Source organism: Epinephelus fuscoguttatus, linkage group LG20, assembly GCF_011397635.1.
Source record: "Epinephelus fuscoguttatus linkage group LG20, E.fuscoguttatus.final_Chr_v1".
Lineage (NCBI taxonomy): Eukaryota > Metazoa > Chordata > Actinopteri > Perciformes > Serranidae > Epinephelus > Epinephelus fuscoguttatus.
Genome location: NC_064771.1, coordinates 35,756,926 through 35,775,609, shown reverse-complemented (window position 1 = coordinate 35,775,609; position 18,684 = coordinate 35,756,926). Strand labels below are relative to the sequence as shown.

At 44.5% G+C, this 18,684-nt stretch overlaps 1 protein-coding gene across 2 annotated transcripts in view; it reads left to right on the top strand.

Annotated features, from left to right (window-relative positions):
• The window catches only part of LOC125880628 (glutamate receptor ionotropic, delta-1-like), an 841,018-nt gene that overhangs the window by 433,242 nt on the left and 389,092 nt on the right, over positions 1-18,684 (top strand). For both annotated transcript variants that reach the window (XM_049563255.1, XM_049563254.1), the window contains exon 3: positions 12,835-13,119. In XM_049563255.1, coding sequence (XP_049419212.1) covers positions 12,835-13,119 — 285 coding nt within the window. The remainder of the gene's footprint in view (positions 1-12,834; positions 13,120-18,684) is intronic.

Here is an 18,684-nt window from a genome sequence, read left to right as displayed (position 1 = left end):
CACGGCGTCCCAGAACATCAACAACCAACACACCCAGGGTACCTTGGACGTCATATGTGGACGTGGAAAGTCCATGACCAAACGTGGACATGTGACGAGGTGGGGATATGTTGGGCAGCAACAGTGCCAGATGGTCAGTGAGGTATCTATGGTTCTGTATCAATGAATAACATGACCTGACTTTCTCCTATGTCATCAGAGGGCTTTGTCACCTGTGCATGTTGGACCGTCTCTACCAACCCGCCGGTTCAGTTTTACTGCACTTACTTTAGCTGTGCAGCTTCCTGTTGCAATCAGGAATTTTTTAACATTTCAGGTGTTTCCACTCAGATTTACCTCCAAATGAAGCAGTTTAGATCATCTGGAAGAAACTTTATTACAGCCTGTCGGACCCCTTGTGATTCTTGTTCCATCTGCCTTTGTCGTAGTGAGATGTTTCCAGATCTCAGCAATGATTGTAATGTTAGAAACAGGGAACAGAACTTCACAAAAGTTGTACACAAGTTGAGATAAATTAGAGTTATCAAACAAATCTGAACCATTATCTCCTGGACACGTCCGTCTTGATAAGTAGACCAGTTATCTTGTGGATGACTTCTCTCTTCAAGCACAGTTTCACTTCCATCATCAGCTGTGTTAACATATTTCTACAGTAAATACATGTGACTAACATTAGCTGCTGGGTGGTCGACGCCCTCAGTGGGAGAATAACTACTGTAAAAGAGTAAATAGGCATTTTTATGACTCACGCTATTGTTTGCGTCTCTTGTGCTGTATCTTTTGATTGATCCACTGCAGCAACATAAATCCTCATTTCCATAAAAAGTGTGGATTAATACCACAATAAAAAGTAATAACATGTTTGATAGACGTGGGGGATTTAAAGATAGATGGCAGAGGAGGACAAAGAGTGAATAAGAAACAGAGAATCCCCCCTCGTCTTCCTGCTTTGTCTCGTGCCACTGATCTGTTCAATAAGGCCTTGTCTAGTAGCACTAATCCTTTTGTTTTGTTATGCCAGTCTGGCTATCTGTTTCCTCTGCCTATCGATTATCTGTGCTTCCCTGCCCTCTGCGCGACACATGAATGAATCTCATTTCCCCTCTTATTGTGTTGCAGTAACTTAAAAACAATCCAGCCGCCGTCTTAATTCACGGAGCCAGAGGGCGTGAGAAGGTGGAGGTGAGATTAAAAGTAGCAGCTGGATATTCAGGGCGGGCAGATGATCTGATATGAGCGTGCATTGTAATAAAAGCGGGTTGATTTTGAACATATGGATGCAGTTACAGATAAGACGTCCTGTGTGACCTGTTGCAGTTTTATCGACAAGCCACAGCGATTAGAAAAAAGACGATGTGAAGCTGTGTGGATGTTTTAAAAGCAGCCCAGTCACCAGCAGTAAGTGTTGGTGTTGTGCATTTCTGCAAACCACATTTAGTAGTACTTCTTCATCAGGAGGTGGAGGGATGGTGGATGGTGTGACACCTAGGCGAGGCACCAGCCAAGCTTCAGACCACTGTTCTACACCAACAAACACACAGGCACGCAGCAAAAGGCCACAGGTCGGAATCGAACCTGAAACGTACAATGCAAACATTCATATTGGCAGTTTGGTTGTTAAAAAGACACTCGACGGCTGCTTCTCTGCCAGCGTGGCTTCTGGAGTTGATTAACAGCTGATGATTTTCAGAACATGGACTTTTCTGCAGGCTGGTGATCTTGCAGAGTGGTTCCTGGACTTAGTGAAAAGCTATTCCTTTATGAGACTGCTTTACCCTCTGTGGGAATACACATTACCGGTGACAGTGGGTCGCTAACAGAGGGATGTCTGAAGCATGAGATTTTCCTGGAGTAAAGTTATAAAAACAAGACCTTGACAGGGAACTGACATCAACTACAGTTGATGTGCGACCTTGTTGTGGAAAAGGCTTCTAAATTTGCTGAGATGAACACTCTCTGGCCTCTGTCAGTCTAATAACAAGAGAGAAGCATCCCTTGCACACACACACACACACACACACACACACACACACACACACACACACACGTTCATATATTAATCATGAGGCCTGTGCATTAGAGGAGCTATACGCAGCATTCAGTGTGTATCTGTGACTCAGACTCTGAGCCTATACGCTGCTCTTATTGTGGAGGTGACCAAGCTGATGGCAAGCAGCTAAAGGTGCTAACAGTGCTGACAAAGGTGTTGAGGTGGCGGTGGAAGAAACTGGATTACAACTCACACAGAGGGAGTTCAAGTTCATTCTGTGCTCAGGACACCATTACTCCTTTACAGGACCTTGGTCTCAACAGAATCTACTCAGTTGAGAACAAAAGTTCACTGACCTGACTTGGCTTTACCATAAAGAACCTGAGATAGGATCAGTTAGCAGTGGATGAGTTCAGATCCGCTGGCCAGCTGGAGCCCCTCTGTTTGGAGTTTGCATGTTCTCCCTGTGTCAGTGTGGGTTTCCTCCAGGTGCTCCAGCTTCCTCTTCAAAAGCCCAGTTCATATTACACGATTTTCACCCTGATTTTGCGTCGCGGAGACTATGGTAATCTTTTGAGTGTTCATACCTGGTGACGTGTGTTTCTGTCAGCAGGAGTCTCGCCAACTGCGTTACGACCTGTGTGTGCACACCACAGGATTTCTCCACCGAGCCCTCGCTGACAGAGCCCCAGATAACACGGTGACGTCACCAAACTTGCAGACGACACATCGTAAAGTAATGGATATTCTTCCCAGTGTTGAATCAGATCTGCCTCCAGGGCCTGGGTCCCAACACAACGCGCTCCCCGTGATCCTGTGGATGCTGCCATTGTTGTTGTTGCTTGCCGGCTTGTCAGTGTTGCCAGATCTTGGGAGAGAAACAAGCAACCAGGGCTATGGAAACAAGCCCAAAAGAAGCAACTATCAGGCATTTAAATAACTTATTAGACGGATATGTATAGAGGAAGGTGACATTTATAAACAAGCCCAAAGTCGCGGCTAATAAGCGGACCTGGCAACCCTGCGGCTTGTCCTCCTCACATTTCTTCCGTCCTCCTGCGTGCTGACGTGGGACGTATCCCACCTCTCATTGGCTGATGGTCTTTGTCAGTCGTGTCACACTTCTCCAGTTTTCTAGCATGCCAGATATCCAGTCCCAGTCACAGACGAGGGGGCGACTTGCTCATAGGCTTGTTCACACATGAGGACTCGTCGTGGCAGACTATCTGCCGACTCACCTCCGACCCAAGGTGGCTCTCAAGATCCTCTGCCATGTCAAAATCGCGGTGAAAATCCTGTAATGTGAACTAGCTTAAATTGTCCGTAGGTGTGAATGTGAGTGTGAATGGTTGTCTGTCTCTATGTGTCAGCCCTGTGATAGTCTGGTGACCTGTCCAGGGTGGCAGCAGGGATAGGCTCCAGCACCCCGCGACCTCTAACATGACTGAATGAATGTTTTGCCAGTTAGTAAATCTCAGTCTTCAACAGCCTTTCTGGGTTTTATAGTGAAACAGTTCCTCTGAGTGATGCTTGGTTACCTGGCAAAGCGGTTGATAGCCAAATCTACAGATAGTAATGTACCTGTTGTCAGAAAATGTTGCTGTTGATGAAGTCAGGGATGTGCTGAAAATATCTTCCTGAGATTGTGGTTTAAAATAAATCAGCTGTTTAGGTGTGATGTGTTAGACCTGCAAGGAAACTACAGGAGCAGCACACACTGCAGCTCCTCTCTGCAGTCTGATTGGTTGTCATGTGGTGGTTTTTATGCTAATTTGTATTTTATTAAGCTTTTCAGCTCGATAATACATCGCATGCCAGTTTTGCATAAACGCCTCTCTGACTGCTCTGCAAACAGGCTGATATTTGCCTCTCATTCATGAAAACCATCTGTTTACCCGGAGAAATTGCATGCAGCTGTAAGGATGTTTACATCCTCGACAAATCATTCTCCAAATACAGAGTGAGTATCCCTGAATGTGATGTTTAGACATCATGTCGCTGCATATCAAATACATTCAGTCACCGCTGCATCGTCTGAGAGGCCTTAATAAATAATTTGGTATAAACCCATCACCCCCCGCTCAACGATAGGATGACTTTGTTTCTGTGAGCTCATTTGGAGGTAAGATATTGATAAAGATTACACTAATAAGTAGAGGGGCAGAGGGAGGGAGATCTTTGTCTTGCTCCGACTCTAATGGTTTTTGTCTCCCGCCGTCTGGTAGGAGTCACTCTGTAAGTGTCATTAGGATGCACAGGGAGTCGCTTCGGCTAAATATTGCGCAGGCTTCATTTAGCACAGATGAAACCATGACTCACTGTGGACTCATAGAGCGAGTGAGTCACGTCGCAACCCAAATCATTTTAGCTGGCTGCTGAGTGAGTTATTCCAACAGCTACCGGCGTTGTGTTTCAGGAGCCTCCAAACCTATTAGTCCCATTCTAGTATATTATGTTAATTGGTCCTCGGTGATTTGAGTGCCGGACCGACTGTGAGTTTCAGTCTCTGATGCTGCGAGGCTCATTAAACATGTGATTGTTCTTGTCATGTGGAGAGACATCAACAAAAGACATGTGACCAGTTATGGATCTTTGTTTAATTGAGGATCAGACCCTGAGAGCTGCAGGGAGGCATGCTGGGAAATTACTGTCCTCATGAGCTGCATTAATAAGGACTTCTTTATGTTGACAGTGGCTCAGATGCAAACACTGCATAATATAATGGATGTCACCAATAGGTTTGTGGACTCCTGTTGGGCATTTTTGACACCGCCATCTTGGATTTTTGGACTTGGAAGTGACCATTTTTGGATTTGAGGGTGGAGCTGTGAGGGAACACGCTGTGGATCTGACTCATAGGGTGGGACTGGTACGCCACTGGAGGCATTTGTCACCTGACTGTTGGTGGGAAACAGGAAGGAAGTCTGATGTTTTTTTGTTGATTCAGCTCGACCTCATCTTTGTAGATCTATAACAGTGTCATCTTAATCCCAGTTTCCACGAAACACTTTCAGTATAGTTCCGACAGTAACCCTTCAGACATGGTACCTAGACCCTTGGTCTGTTTTGCGTTTCCACCGCAAACAGTACTTCTAAATGTGGACAGCACTCACTGTATATTCTTTCCTAAAAATATGTTTGTCCGTACGCACATATTTAGTATGGATCCTACGCACTGTTTAATAAATGAAACCCCAGATCTGTGTGCTAGGTACCCCAAGAGAGGGGAACCAAACACGGGGATGGTGAGGAACGGTTCTGTTGGTACCATCCACAACTTTTTACAGTGGAAACAGAAAAAACTGCATACTGAACTGAACAAACTGTTTGGTGGGAACAAAGCTTTACCTCCTCTTTGCTCCTGACAGATGGAGTCGTGATTATTCTAGCTGCCAGAGGGTGCTGTCACTTCAATGTAAACACATGTAGTTGTGGTGCTTTTGCTTAAATGTGACTTTAAAACAACAAATCCTGATTCTACAGATACCAACTGAAATGCTTGCATGTCAAACCGTCAATCTTCAAGTTCAGTAACGAGGTTCGTTCATCTCAGTAGTGACTAAAAAGTTGCTAATCCTTAAAAACATATGTCAAGTTTTGCAAACTGCCAATCTCTAAATCATCTCACAGACCCATCCCAACAATCCTGCGTGGAGTGAAGTGATACAAGCATTAAAAGTTGTTCCTCTATAATGTGAATAAACTTCCAAGCATGAAGCATTGCTGTATTTGTTGCCCAAACCGCACAACAGACATGTCATAAGTCCCTTTTACACTGCCTCTTCAAGGTGGGAATTTCACACTTTCATTGCTTCTCACTGTTCTGTGTTAAAAGTACAGTCGCAGAATGTGGGGAAAGAGTCATCTCGCCTTTAAGCTGGTAGCGGGGTAGCTGGCCAGGTAACGGTGCCGAATCAACATTTGTGTAAAAGTGACAGCCAGCAGGAGGGGACGGTTGTGACATTTTGTGATATGTGGTGACCCACCCCAGAGATATTTAAAAAGCAGCTAGCAGCATTTAGCAGCTGATGTGAGGAAGAAGAACAGCAGCCAAAAATGTCTGCAAATAGTGAAAACAATGAGATCTACTTACCGTCGGAGCAGCTGCCAAATAAGAGTGATGGTCAATGATTGTTCTTGCCATGTTATAACATTGCTATTGTTGCTATAGTGCTGCCCAGTGCATGTTATATGTCACACTAGAGGCCGACGCTGTTGTGTTACATGTCACACTACTTGTGCTTCTGTTAAGCCCAGTTCACATTACACGATTTTCACCCTGAACCTTTTGCATCGCAGAGACTATCATAATCTTTTGAGTGTTCATACCTGGCGACATGTGTTTCTGTCAGCGGGAGTCTCGCCTACTGCGTTACGACCTGTGTGTGCACACCAGAAGATCTCTCCACTGAGCCCTCGCTGACAGAGCCCCAGACAACGCGGTGACGTCACCAAACTGCGGTTTTTAACTTGCAGACAACACATGGTAAACGCATGGATATTCTTCCCAGCGTTGAATCAGATCTGCTTCCAGGGCCTGGGTCCAAACACAACGCGCTCCCCGTGATCCTGTGGACGCCGCCATTGTTGTTGTTGTGGCTTGTCAGTGTTGCCAGATCTTGGGAGAGAAACAAGCAACCAGGGCTATGGAAACAAGCCCAAAAGAAGTGATGGTTATATATAGAGGAAGGCGACGTTTAGAGAGCAAGCCCAAATAAGCAACTCCACTTTAGAAACAAGCCCAAAAAACTGCAGCCCGCGACTACCAATATTTGTAAGCGACTTTACAAAAAAAAGCCCAAAGTCACGGCTAATAAGCGGACCTGGCAACCCTGCAGCTTGTCCTCCTCACATTTCTTCCGTCCTCCTGCGTGCTGATGTGGGACGTATCCCGCCTCTCATTGGCTGATGCTCTTTGTCAGTCGTGTCAGCCTTCTCCAGTTTTCTAGCATGCCAGATATCCAGTCCCAGTCACAGACGAGGGGGCGACTTGCTCGTAGGCTTGTTCACACATGAGGACTCGTCGTGGCAGACTATCTGCCGACTCACCTCCGACCCAAGGTGGCTCTCAAGATCCTCTGCCATGTCAAAATCGCAGTGAAAATCGTGTAATGTGAACTAGGCTTAACAGTGGCATGCTGTCTAAAATCACACATTGGAGCGATATGATGCTGCTGCTGTTTGGTTCTGTGTAAAAAACAAAGCCGGTACAAAGAAGGAACTTCTTAGTGGCAGTTTAACGCAATCTCTGTGGCTGCTCTTACACTGCCTCTACACTACCATTCTTTATGAAAGGTACATCACAGCATGGGGGGACAGAGTTGTTTCGCCTTCAAGCTGGAACTGTAGGTAGTAACAGCACAGAAATTATGTATATGTAGAAGGGACACGAGGCTCTCCTCAGCTCTATGGAGAGTTTAGTCTATATCAACCATGGTTTTGGTTTTCTTGCTCTTATCAAACTTGTCTCCAGATCAGCAGGCCACTGTGTTCACCAAACAAGCTGTGATAAACTGAACACAACTGCTCAGCAGAAACGTAGAGACTAGCTGGTGGAGAAAGTGGCACATTTAGCAGCTAAAGAGCCAGATGTTTTTCTCAGGGGACCAAAGCAGTGACACTGGAATTCTCCACAGAAAGCTAAAATAATAACCTCCCTGCAGGTGGATTAGCAGCTCCTTCAGGCTCTTTTTCAAAACTCAGAGAGTCCTTGTGCAGCTGTTGAGGAAAATCCACACCCTAACCTCCATCCTGTGTGGATCGGCAGTGACAAGCTGATTTATTTTTATTAAATTCACCCGATGAGTCAGATTCCAATCTTATCTGCTGGGCTTTTAGCAAAAAAAAAAAACATTTACTAATTTAATAGAAGATTGCACTCTAAATGCTTCAGTGCAAGTTCATTAGCTCCACTTTCACACAGGCCACATTTGTCTCATTATCTTTTAAACAATTTAAATTTTGTTGGTGGAATTATCGCCCCGTCATCGCTTCCTGAAGCCAGCGAATGCTGACGAAGCACGACTCGCAAACTGGATGCTGTTCCCTTAATAAAGATGAATTCTATACACTGAGAGAACAGCTGAGTGTTGATGGTCTCCTGCACGGCTCCGTCCTCCATTTGTTCTCAGCTCAGAGAGATTCAGCCCGAGTTCAGCCAAGTTTGTCTCATCAAACATTAAGCTGCAGGGTCCCTGCGACCAGCCAGCTGTTCTGCCAATGCATTTTCTTTTTTTCCTTCTTCCTGGAAGACTACCTGGCTCTGCTTCATGCTCCTCTGCCTCTGCGTAAATGTGTGTGTGTGTATTTTTTTTAACATTTCCCCTGGTGGGAGCTCAGTGAGAACATGGCTGCTGCCCTTTGGAGCATCTCTTGACCTTAAAGTCTGGACAGATCTTCTCCTGCAGCGAAAGTGGGGCTCTAAGCGGAGATGAAAGGCTGCTGAGAGGCTTAAACTGTGGCTGTCTGCCTGTCAGGGGGGAACACAGGAGGGGGAAGCATCTCCAGGTGGCTTGGCAAATGTTAAAGTAGACAATAAGCTCCTGAGGAGAAACTCTCACAGTGACATTTAAAATAGTAGCAGATAATGATGTAGTTTGTTGATTTAACTGAACCAGTGTGAGTTAGTTAGTTAGTTAATTAGTAACTCTACTCTCTACAGCCAAAAGTTTGCATCTTAGTTATGCTGGCAGTGGAAATAATCAACACGTTTTCATCCCAAGTTGTCATATATCGCCGATGTCAGCCCAATGTATCATGTTTAGATCATTAAGACGTAGCAGGGAGAGTTTGCTACGTCGCTGAGACGTCGGCCCTTAATCGAAAATGACCACCACGAGACGTTGAAACGATCAATAAAAGAAGCTGCGCTCAGTGGGCGCTCCTTCTATGTTAATATTCATAAGCTTCGTTAACTACAACCTTTATTCATTTAGGTCAGACCTTTCAAACTACAAATATTTCACCATCCAACGTGAGAAATCAATGCTAAATCAAAAATAGCTAACTCTTAGTCTATTTCGTGTGTAAGTGTGCACAATGAAGAGACAAAAGTCAATTTAAGAAACTTTATTTTCAAATTTCCACAAACAATATCTGATGGCCAGTCCGCTTCTCCTGGCAGCCTGCAAGAGACAGAAAAGACAATGAGCACATAACTTCAAGAAACAAATCCCAACTTCACCACTGTATTTTTTTTGTTAGCATATCAGCTGTCTTTTAGCCAGATTGAAGGCTTTGGGTCACTCTGCTTCATTTAGTGTTGAAACGGTTAAATAACGGGATCCAGTGTTAACTCTGTTAACTGTTGACAGCAGCTCAACAATCAGTCCTTCATCTCGGAGAAACAGTTGTTTCAAAACTGCGCTATTACCTGTAGCCACCGAGTCAGTTTGCTTTGCAGAGGAGACCTCGACTGATACATTGCCCATAAAATCACATTAACAACATACCGAAGGCATCCTTAAACTTCACTATGAGTGGGTCCCAACACTCGAGCCCAGGTCACTTCCACTTTAACCCAAAACGAGTGCTCACGATAACCAGATAACATCAGCTAGGGAAAATAAAATGAAAACACCACAGTTGTAGCGTGTTAGCTAACATGAGCTAAACTAGCTAACAGCTAACACACCACAGATGTATATGTTAGCTAACATGAGCTAAACTAGTTAACAGCCAATGAAAGATAGTGTTAGCTGGTGGGGACCTGTGCTAAGCTATATACACCCAGTCGTGCCTCACCACTCACCAGGAGCCTCTTTTAACGGTCATTGAATAAACAACATAGCGATTTTCTGCCAATTTATTCCATTTAGCTTACCTGAAACCGACTGCGATGCGATGCTGTGACCTGCGAGCACAGTTCCAAACAAAGACCGTGGACATGAAATTCCACCTTGCGTGGCGACTTCCATATGTGGGCACATAACAGAGACGTTTGAGCTGGGACAAAAGAGTATTAAATTTAAAGATATCTGCCCATGCGGCCGACGCTTGTCAGACGATATAAATTAAGGGCCGATGTGTCGTCCCTAGGCCGACGTCGGCCAGATGTATGTGTGCTATCTGGGTTAGGTTTAGAAAAAAACATCATGGTTTGATTCTTCATTCATGGTAAATGGACTAAATGCACATGTTCTAACTATTGAGGGGGACGCCTCCCTGTGTCTCCCCAAAAATCTACACCTATTGTTTCTTGGTCTAAAATGCCCAGTTTTGGTGGAACAATTGAAGCTGCAACGCTAGATGACTGAAAAGCTGTTTCTTTATGTTTGAACAACACTGATTAACTTGTGGTTGGGTTTGTGCACAAAAACCGCTTGGTTATGGTTAGAAAATAGATAATGCTTTGGCTAAAAAATACACGCTTTTCATGGACCTATTGTGACAGGAAGTGCAGTGATGTCTCGGTTACAAACAAGCACTCTTCGTTGCATTATCAGCTCTGGAAAGGCAGCAACAGGTCACTAAAAATCACCCACGTTTGGAGGCTAAAATGCAGCTGTGAACGCAGCAGTTACTCGCTAAATAACAACCGGTTTTGTTGTTTGTTGGTGTTGAATAGTGTTCTGCATCTCACCGAGATGTCGCACCCTATCGTCCCCTCCACCTCCTGATGACAGCTCAGATACTACGCCACTTTAGAAACAGATTTACAGAAACATCCAACGCCAGCATTTTCTTCTCCTCTGTCTGTTATGCTTGAACACAAGACCAGTCCTGTTGTTTCTCTGATGAGGATGATCCCAAATGTAATATTGTGTCTCCACTCTTTTGAAAACAAGACGGTGCCTCTTACGAAGTGCCACCCTGCAAACACTAAAATGTGTGTATTAGAGGCTCTCAGGTAAACTTAAACTGTGGCGTCTGCAGTTTGGCCTCTTGCTCTGACTTCTGTGGCTCCTAACAGAGTTTGATGTCACTGCTTCAAAGGGAGGGAGCCTAGAGAGAATGATTAGCTGCGAGCTGCGAGCCGCGCGCTGCCTCAGCAGTGTGTGTACAGAAAAGGGATTCTGGAGCTCCATATCGTATATTTAATAGAAGAGTTTAAATGTGCAAAGGCGAGGCTGGAGATGATACTGTCGCTGTGTGAGGATGTAAAGTACAGAGTGACTGTCTCAGCAGGAAGTGGAAGACTCAAAGAGCACTCAGGAGTATTGTAGGGTGGGGGCGACATGGGTGTTTGGAGGTTGGACTGGGCAGAGGGCAGCTTAATGGGGCACGTCAACATCAGCGTGTGTGTGTGTGTGTGTGGTGGTGGTGGTGGTGGTGGTGGGGGGGGGGCAATCGTCTTCTGATTGGTTCTGTGTGTATACACCTGAGTTTCCTCTGCGTTCCTTGTCAGTTTGCGGTCAGTGTTTCCTGGTGCTGCAGTTTGTTTTTGTTTCTTGTCCTGTCTGTGAGGCACTCTGGGTCTGTTTTTCCTTCGTCTGCCTGTTCCCAGAGTCGGGTAATAAATGTTATTTTCTTCAACTTCCTGTTGCCATGCTGTTGCTTTTGCACATGGGTTCACCTGCCTGCAGTGGCACTTCTAGCAGATTTGGTCCCCGCCACACAGAAAAGTCAAACAGTGCTGCACGTTTCTTACCAAAATGCAAATAACCGACCTAGTTAACAATAAAAATACGATAAAATGCACACATTAACTTTGCAATTGAACCAGGGATGCACCTGTTTCAAACTAGTTGTATGACTGTAATTTCTAGATGCTCTCAGTCTGTGTCGTGGTAATTACAGCTCAGTGGGTTCGAAAGATGCGTGCTACTATTTATTCATGCAACAGTATGTTGAACAATAGTAAACTCACTGTATGGATGTGATTTCAGAGGCAGCTGTCCTGTTAGCTGCAACCTGTGATTTCCTTCCATCTCCCCAGAGTGGAAAGTGAGGAGCTCACATCTTCCTTCAGGTCCTCTCATTTCGCCAAAGGTGTAAAACAACATACCTGGAGATGTAGCAAAGGAACAAATGATGGGAATGAATGTGAAGAGTCCAGACCAGGCTTTATGTAGGGCAGCGTTGGGCGTTGTGTTTTGAATCAACTAAACTTCACAGCACAGAAACCACGCTGCCGACTAGTGTTTTGGAGGTGTATCTGCAGGCTAACACAGACAAACCACCGCACAGTATAAATGCTCACAACAGCGTACGCATTGTCCAGTTAATAAAACAAGTTTGTCCTTGAGCATACAATCAGAATTGTGCACATGAAATGAAAGGCTGATTGGTCCAGTAGTTTGCGAGACGATCTGCGGGCAGATGGAAACACACACACTCTCACATACAACCAAACACTTGATCCACAAGATGAGAGACACCATTCTGTGTGCAGTCTCTGCTTGTGTTGGAACCTTTGAGTCCAGAGGTTTTCTATCAGTTTGTTGTTTTTCCTCCACAGACAGTAATGACAGCTGGACGACTGAGACTGCCCTGGCATTCAGATGAATCTGCCTGTCAGCCGAGCCAAATTTTAACCTTTAGTTTAGCCTTAACGGACTGGACATGTTGTCTGTTTTAACGATCCGAGTATCGGCTCTCTTCAGCACAGCTTGGGGGTTCAGAAGTAGGTCAGGGATAAACTATGGTGTTACCTGTCAGACTGTTGAGTAGATTTATGAATATGCAGCCTAATATCTATAATGAGAGGTCAGGACATGATTGAACATTAGTGTCTCCCTGGGTGCACTGGTGTGCACTTTGTAAACTGTGCTGCTGTCAAGAGTTTCTTCCAATTCCTAAAGTCCTAGTTCTTAATTCAGTGACATTAGTTGGTGTTCCAGTTGTGTTTGAGAGATATTTGTGTCTACCAAGTTAAACAACGTCCTTCTTTCTCTCCTCTCCAGCCTGCGAGCTGATGAACCAGGGAATACTGGCGCTGGTTACCTCGACAGGCTGCGCATCAGCCAGCGCACTGCAGTCCCTGACGGACGCCATGCACATCCCTCACCTGTACATCCAGAGGAACAGCGAGGGGTCGCCACGGACCGCCTGCCAGTTCAACCCGAGCCCTGGTGGGCAGCGCTACACTCTGGCTGCCCGTCCGCCCGTCCGCCTCAATGACGTCATGCTGACTCTGGTGGAGGAGCTGCGCTGGCAGAAGTTCATCGTGTTCTACGACATCGAGTACGGTAAGTGATCGGCTGATTTGCAGGAATGCTGCTGATGAAGATGAAGCAACTGGCTTCTGAGAGCTGTTTTTGCTGTGGAGGGCAAACGCTCTGCTGAAGTTTAGACGTGCTATGAATGGCTGTGGAACTTGATTGATTTTGGAGTCTTGAAAGTCACAATGGCAAGTCCAGTGTGTCAAAAATGATAGTCACAGGGGCGTTCTTTTACAGCCACGCACCAAGTTTGTTTTATGCTCATCTTTCGTCATGCACGTCTAAAGTGGATAATAGTCTGGAATACTTACTGGAAGTCCGTTTTTGGACTGCTTGCTACATAGATACCTGAATGCTATATCACTTTCTTACTTTTCACTTTCCCTGGTGTTGGGATGATGCAACACAGTCTAGTTGTTCTTTCTGTTATTTGAACTCTATTGGATGCCTGTTTCTTCCTCAGGTATCTGCAGCGAGGTTATCTTAACATTCTGTTTGAGACCAAGTATCACAGCAGGGTGCCACAACCTCTTGATGACTCACCTGCTCGCTCAGACAGAACTGAAGTAAAGAAGCACACTTGCGCTCTCACAGATTTGCTCCTCAGGTGGTAAAACATGCTGGTATTTCTACTTCTGGCTGCAACAGCTGCTCCAGAATTTAGAGTTTTTCCTCCTCTCTGTGGTCAGAACCAGTCAAGAGGGCTAACTTTTTTAACCTATGAGTACAAAGCAATAACCGTCATTGCTCTTTCTTTGGCTGATGGTGACAGTAGTTTTAGATACATGTAGGGATGCATAATAATATCGGCATGTCATTGATATTGGCCGTGACGTGTTATTTGTGTTGCATCTCAAGCTGTTGAACAAGCGACCAGACAAACATCCAGCAGGGAAGCATGCACTGTCCGCATCAGTTTGCGGGTGAGATTATTCGTTAGTCAGCTGTAGCACATAAGTACAGAAACACTGTGAGCAAAGGTGAAGAACCAAAGTTTAACTCCTACATGAGATAATATCTAGGAGATAAACTTTTAGGCTTCATTAAGCTGTTTTAAGAGTGAGGAAGTCATGCAGAATGAAGAGCTGAGTGCATGATACAAAGGGCGTTGAAAGTTCAGCCAAATGCAGCACAAACAAAAGGTTTGACCTTCTCAGTTAAAAACAGTCCAAAAGACACGCACATTCCACCGCCCAGTGGAGTGGGTGCTGGTGAAGTAGAAAACAAACACCAATCAGTTCCTGTTCAGAAGGATTTTAACTAGTGATGTGCAAAGCAGTTCTTTAGATGTTACTGAATCACTAGAATCACTTCATTATAAAGATTCGTTCAGCGAATCGTTCAGTGCTTGGCGGGAGGAGCCCTGACTGTGTACTGCGTAGTCCGACTCACTGAACTGATACACGGCTGAGCTGCAGCTGCGTCTGCCCTGCACTGGTGAGTCTCATTACTAGCTAGCCTAACGTTTTAAGTTTGTTTATCTGGAAACTAAGTCTGTTAAAACAATGGGGAGGTGTGTGATTGTGTTCGTGTGGCTTGACTCCTGGCTACATTAGCCGTTAGCTTGGAGAAAACAGTCCCTATGAAAGTGTATTGCTGAGAAGAAATTATTTGAATCACTCAGGGATCGGGGTTACATCATTCACCGAGTGATTCGTTCACCGAGTGATTCATCACGCAGTAGGCAGTCCCTCCCTGCACCCTGGCTGCCCTGTGACTCACAAGTGATTCATCGTTCGCACAGACCGAATCGGCAGTTCCACTCCCGGCCTGCACGCTCGCTGCTGAGCTCAACTGAACTGAGAAATGAATGAATCAGTTCCGGAAGTGGACATATGTTCAGTTCAGTACGTTCACTCAACAGATTGTTCACGAACGACACAACACTAATTTTGATGCAGAGGGAAGTTTAAAGCCCACGGCTCTTCAGACTCCTGACAAATGACGGAAAGTCGCCATCTTAAATGCCCCTAGTGTCTGAGCCAGTCATGTGATATGCCTCATCTGTTGTCCATGTTCATAAACAAAGACAGTGTATATACTGTATGTGTACATGTGCACTCCAATATCGTATCAGGGCAACTTTTATCAGAAGTCTGAGGGAGAGCTCGAAACATCACTTTACATTGAAAGCCTTCTACACTGAGCTGCTTGGTGGGTGGACGAATGTGTTTTCTACTTTCTCAGTTAATCAGCTACAAGTGTCCACTGTAAAATTATTTCAAATGCACAAGAACCGCCTGTAACATCTAGGTTCCCATGCATGTACACACACTGTGTACTCAGTGAGCAATTAAGCAAGCAAGAGAAAGAAAGATTGATTCATGTTTTTGCACCAACATTACTAATGCACCGCTGTAAAGGTATGGTTAGGGAAATTGTGTCTCCTACTTAGGAGATAACATCCTGTACATAGGAGATAGACCTCAGTTTTGGCCAACATGCTTGCGAAAGACAAAAATATGTATATTCACCTTGCCTGTCAGGGCTTCCGTACGTAACCCAAGCAAGTTTAGATGCTAAATGACGTTATGCTTTTCTTTAACACCATCGCCATTAAACTCTTTCTGTAGTTTGTAAACCGCACTTAAAGCAGATGTTTCAATCTCAGTGCCTCTCTCAGTTCAGCTGTCAATCAACAATGTACGCAGATCCTCCCACTCATAAGATAAAGGATCTCTTTTGTTTTCTTGTCTTTCAGAATTAACCAAGCGATATTACTGATGGATTTGAAAACCTGTTTGATGCTGACATTTGGTTACTTTAAAGCTCTCTCTATTTTTTAAACTCTGTCAGACGGTTTTATTTTGGGCCTCTTCTTCTTATTCAAATTGAGAGTCAAACACAGACAGTGTTGTGTGCTGTGGAGATTTTAAAGCACTTTGAAACAACTTTTTTGACTTGTGATTTTTGAGTGCATGAATAAATTGACTTGACTTGTTCAAAACAAAAAAACTGTTTAGTGGGTTGCCTGCCTTGTTGGAACTTCAGTTCTCTTACACATTGTCTACACATTGTAAACACACACAGGATACATGCAGACAAATAATTGAAAAAGCATTAAGGATGGCTGCTGTCTGAGTGATTTTCGATGTCTTCTGGCCTTGGAAAGGTTTCTATGACCGGATATTGCGGCAAAACTTCAGACATCGACTCTCCTGTCTTGTGTATTTGTTTGGAATGGCTCACTCGGACTGTATCTTAATGAAATCACATTAGGCTCAATGGATTTTTGAGCGTAATCGATACAGGATGGTGGCAATTACAATATAAGGATATAGACAGATGCAGGCATTTAGCCTCCCAGATAGTCTTATCCAGAGTGATTTAGAGTAAGTGCACCAGTCGCTGCGGGCCAGGATCTGAATCCTTTAAGAATGAACCAGGGGCACAGCTAACATCAAGACCAAAGGACAGCGAGGCTGCAGAGGAGAGCTGTTCTTCCTCAGACTGAGCAGATGCCTATAAATACTCAGTTGTAAATGCATCCCTGCAGCTAATATAGTTGGAAGACTTGGACAATCAAAACTCTCTTCAGTGGCAGATCTGGGATTTCTTCGATTTCTTCCTTGGTCCATCTCAAGGATGGAGTATTGGAATATTTGACCCTGGCTTGGTAATCGGGCAAAGTCATGGATCTGCATGCCCAACAGGAGGCATTCAAAACTGGATTTCGACCGCACACTTAATTCGATGCACTCATTGTGGAGTGATTGTGCAGCAGCTGCTGGATCAGAGGTGTCCAAACCATAGACTGCGTAAAATAACAGACGTAGCCACCCTGATGTCACCCACTGGTTTGTGGACTCTCGTTTTGAAGCCTCGAGTTCGGTATTTTGACAGTTGCCATCTTATATTTTTTTGAGTCAGAAGTGACCACATTTAGACAAGAGCATCTCCAACGCTAGCTGCTAGCTTGGTTTGCACAGTGCATTTACAGTGATGGTTAATAAGGCTAATGCTAATTTTCAATAGCGGAAAACAGGCTTAAAACCGACCTAGACTCACTGCGAAGTCGTCAAAACTGCCGTTATTGTTTAACGGCCAAACAGGAAGTGTTTTTTTTACTCCAGCATACATGGTCCAATCTGTCCCGAACTTCACGTTTGATGACAGTGCCACCCTGAACACATCTACATGCCACTAATTAGTAATGCTTGTAGTGCCACCTTCTGGCAGCAGGAAATGACATGTTCAAGCTTTTTTATTTCCTTCTGCCATTTTGCACATTTGCCATAAAACAGGAAGTTGTTGTAACTTCAGCATACATTGTCCAATCTGCCTAACATTTCTCATGCATGATGAGAGTCCCGGCCTCATGACGTCGTTGTGCTAAAATGAAGTTATAGTCATAGCGCCACCTATTGGCAACAGGAAATGACATGCTGTATACTTTGACATACCCCTCCCAGAAGAGGGACTAGATCCATCTCAACTTTGGTCAGCATGATGCTTACTGGTGAAGATTGTGAGTTGAGATTTCTCTTCAGAGATGAATAAAGTTCTTTCTTCTCTATTCTATTCTATTCTATTCTAACTCCTGTCTACCTTTTCCTTATCCTGCCCCAAATTTCACGTGTGTTTTAAGACTCCAGGCCTGAGGGCATCCACATGCAAATAGGATGGTATTGTGATTGTGCCACCTTCTGGCAGCAGGAAGTAAGTATTGTCAGACAATTATCTTTTGATTTACATGAAATTTCCATGGTGTTATCTACAATTGGTTTACAGCAACATTACGTATTATTAGTGTTCTCCAGCGCCACATAGTGGACACATGAAGTGCTGCAAAATGTGAAATAGGTCTTTTGAGCATCCGAACTTTATGAAGTCTGAGTTTTGCAGAAATCAACAGCCACATCAGCCGGCGTCCTGCCAGTAACCTTGACCACGTTCGTCACTGTTTGCAGCTTTAATTCATTTGTGTTTTGTCTTTGCACCATGAAAACCTACTTTGTTGATACCAGTATATCCGATTTATCAGTGTGTATCTACAGTTCAGTCCTGAGTGAAAATAATGGTTAATTGCAGCCTGAGTTGTCTCGTTATTGTTCCTTTGTGGCAAACATTTGAACCTTCCTCTGAGCTGGAGGCACGCCACTTCTTCTCTGTGAGGTGCAGTAAAATAAATTAAATAACACAGTTACCCTGTGCAGTGAGATCGCAGGGAAACATAAAACTGTGTCACCCTCTATGTGATGAGCAGCTATTAGTGATTAAACACATCCTGTTTTCAGTCTGCAGGCCGCTGCCTCCTCGTTTCCTTGTAGCTTCCATATCACAGTAAAGCGCCGCACTGTTAAACAAACATAGGTAATACCTGCACCTGTTTCACCCTTAATGTTTTCATTATGCGTTATTTGTTTGCTCTCTCTTCATAATGTTGCAGCGTCGTGGACATTGCTGCTGTTTCCAGACAGGTTATTGCTGCAGTTGTCTGATTCTCAAAGGCACTGAAAGACTTTTATTTAGAAGAACTAAAGAATCAAACAGTGTTTTTGATCACTGAAACATTTTTGTCTCCATGTTTATGCCTCCACAGCAGCGATAATTGTGGACGGACACATGATGTTTTCGGGTTGTCCGTACATC